General features: G+C 35.9%; 1 protein-coding gene across 1 annotated transcript; it reads left to right on the top strand.

The window, feature by feature from the left end:
• Nucleotides 1-1,328: 1,328 nt before the first annotated feature.
• LOC145592548 (uncharacterized) lies at nucleotides 1,329-2,808 on the top strand. Its single transcript, XM_081649048.1, has one exon. The coding sequence runs from the start codon at nucleotides 1,409-1,411 to the stop codon at nucleotides 2,621-2,623; it is 1,215 nt and encodes a 404-aa protein (XP_081505174.1). The 5' UTR covers nucleotides 1,329-1,408; the 3' UTR covers nucleotides 2,624-2,808.
• The last annotated feature ends 364 nt before the right edge of the window (nucleotides 2,809-3,172 follow it).

Genomic DNA, 3,172 nt, shown 5'->3' with positions numbered 1-3,172 from the left:
TTTCAGTTTAGTTAAAATCAGTTTAGTTTAGTTCAGCTCATAATTTCCTTCTCTTATAAAATATTTATTTCAGTTCAGTTCAGCTTCAATCAGTTCAGTTCAATTCAGCTCCAATCAGTTCAGTTCAATAAATATGAACAGACCTTTATAAGTCTACAAGGTATAATTTATACTCCGTATTCAATATTGCCTACAAGTTTTTATTTATATAATGTGGATGTGTGACTAATGTGAGTTGTATCCCCTTGAAAAAGAGGAAAGTGATTTTCAAATTTGTATACTTGAGGAACTACGTACATTAACGGTGGCAATTTGATTTTTGAATAAGCCTCGGTATATAATTCATGCACAAGTATAATACACCTTCAAATCTTTAATCATTCGAATAAATTTTCAAATTTAATTGTTTGTCTCAATGCAAGTTACTCCCTCCGTTCCACAATGATATTCTTATTTGGAATCTTTGACTTTTTAAAATTAAGAGAGAATATTCTAAATTTCTCTCAATCTATAAGAACAAATATAATCATGTGGGATCCGTACATTATTAATATCTAACTTTTATAATTTTTGCTAATGTGATACTAAATATACTTGCGGTCAAAGATAAGTAAAAATTTGCATCAAAATTTACATAAACAGGAACATCATTATGAAACGGAAGGAGTATTTGTACAAAGAAAAATATTTCATTCTTTTTGTATGGATAAATTTTGAATTTTCTAATGTATTTGTAAGATTGTATCTTATCAAGATTTTGATTTATTTATCCATTAAAGATATTGATTTGGCAAATCAAACATTGAAAAATTTTCAAGATTTGATATCTTTTTCCTTAAATTTGGAAACATATCAAGAATTTTGATTGTTGCTCCTTTGTAGATATTACTATGCAATATTATTACCCTTTTAAACTTCAATTACGAGTTAATTAAAAAATCAAATAAACACCAACACAACATGCAATTTTACTAATTCACTTATTTAGTATGTCTCAAATTAGTACTCCGTAGTCACATCCTGACTTAAGAGTCTAAATCGCTACTCCTAATGGTTAAAATTATGCGCAAGTTTCTTAAAAAAGTCAAATACTACGTATTATAATTATCTTACGACAGAGTATTTACATGACCGTAAATCTGTAATATACTACGGAGTAATATACGATTGTGTAATCCCGTAAGATATAACGCGTTACAGGAGAATTCCAATCCAAAAACCCTCTTTCCTATCCTCCATTGTTGGTCATTCCTTGAAAACTACTAACCCCACCACACCCACACCACCCTCGTTCTTCACGCCATATAAAGTATAAACCCCCCCTCTTTCTCTCTCTCTCTCTCCTCTCAAACATAACCAACGCCCCTCCTCTTCACTTAAACTTAATTTTAACCCTAAATTTAAAACCATGAAGAACAAAATTCTCCCAAACCCAATTCCTAAACCCACCCAATCCAAAAAGATGACCCGTTTTAACTCCACCCCTATTCCCCTCTGTTTCCGCCCCTCCTCAACCGCTCCTTCCCTCGAGTACCCTCACGCGCCGCCCTCCTCCGCCGCAACAACCACCACTTCTACGCCCAACTTAACCACTTGCCTCTACCAAACCCACCTCGGTATCTTCTCTCTTACTTGGTCTCGCTCTCTTCTTTCTAGATCCTTCCATCTTCATCTCCACCCTCCTCATTCTCTCTCCTCTCCTCCTCCTCTTTCTCTCTCCTCCCCTTCCTTCCACCTTACTCTCAAACCTTTCCTCTTTTGGAACAAAAATGGGCTCAAAAAGCTTCCCCCTCCCCCGCAATCTCTCTCCTCTATCTATATTTTCTGGGATCTTACTGGGGCCAAGTTTGGGCCCGGGCCCGAGCCCGTTTCTGGGTTCTACATTGCGGTTGTTTTTGAAGGGGAGATTGTGTTGTTGATTGGAGATTTAGAGAAGGAGGCTTTTGCGAAAACCAAGGCGAAAAAGGTTGGGAGTTTGCCTAACAATGGCGGAAACCCGCCGCCATCGTTGGTGATTCGAAGGGAGCATGTTTTTGGAAATCGATTTTATAATACAACTACTGAATTAGGCGGGAAATTGAGGAATATTTTGATTGAATTGAACACAAGTAATGAAGAAGATCCGAGATTAGTGATCCGATTCGACTCGAAACGGGTTTTGCAAGTGAAGCATTTGAGGTGGAAATTCAGGGGAAGTGAACGGGTCGAAGTTGACGGGCACCCGATTCAGCTCTCATGGGATGTTTACAACTGGCTATTTGAGGAAGACTGTGGGACCCACGATGATGGGTATGCTCTGTTTACCTTCAGATTTGAGAAAAATAATGGAGAAGATGAAGCTCTGAAACAGTCCATCAGTGGCGGCGGTGGTAAATTGGAGGAGAGAGAAAGTAGTAGTGGGAGTAGCAAAGGGGTAATTTGGTCACAAGATTCATGTGGGTTGAATTACGAAAGGAAGAAGATGAAGAAGAAATTACTGGTAAAAACAAGGAGTTCATCTTCATCTTCTCTCTCCTCTGTTTCATCTGGAAGTAGCTCTGTTTTGGAGTGGGAGAGTGTTGAGGAGAATGAATTGAAGGGGCCCACTGGTTTTTCATTGCTAGTTTATGCTTGGAAGAGTTGAAGTAAATTTGCAGATAATTAATTTCTTCCCTTTTTTAATATATTTTAAAATTAATTTCTTTGTTTTTCAATTTGTTTTTGGTGATCCAATTCCAAACTAACCCAAATTTAATAGGTGGAGTAGATTGTATTATACAGATATATAGGTGAAATCTGGAAATCAATGACAATTTTGTTTCTTTTTTATTTTCCTTTTTATTTTTGGATTGATGATTTCCTCATTTGATTCATAAACGTGAGATTGAGCAAATGTTTGAATGTCAAGTACTGTAAATGTGAATTGTACGATAAGAAATTAAGAATTGATTATTGTGAAAATTACTGTATTACTCTGTATTGCAAATCAAGTTCTGTCAAAGGATACAAACACGATTTTGAACTAGTATGTAGTATTGTGCAAACTGCAAATGCCAATCAATTTCTTCCAATGAAATTAATACTGTTTGATAAAATTATCTGAAAATGGTAATGAAATCTAGCTGTTGGCTGTTGCTGGGTAATACAGGAGAAAAAACATACGGAGTACTTTTCTTGGCAAATTAATAAATGG

Source organism: Chenopodium album, chromosome 18 (assembly GCF_948465745.1).
Source record: "Chenopodium album chromosome 18, dcCheAlbu1.1, whole genome shotgun sequence".
NCBI classification, from domain to species: domain Eukaryota; kingdom Viridiplantae; phylum Streptophyta; class Magnoliopsida; order Caryophyllales; family Amaranthaceae; genus Chenopodium; species Chenopodium album.
This window is presented reverse-complemented; position numbering and strand designations above follow the sequence as displayed.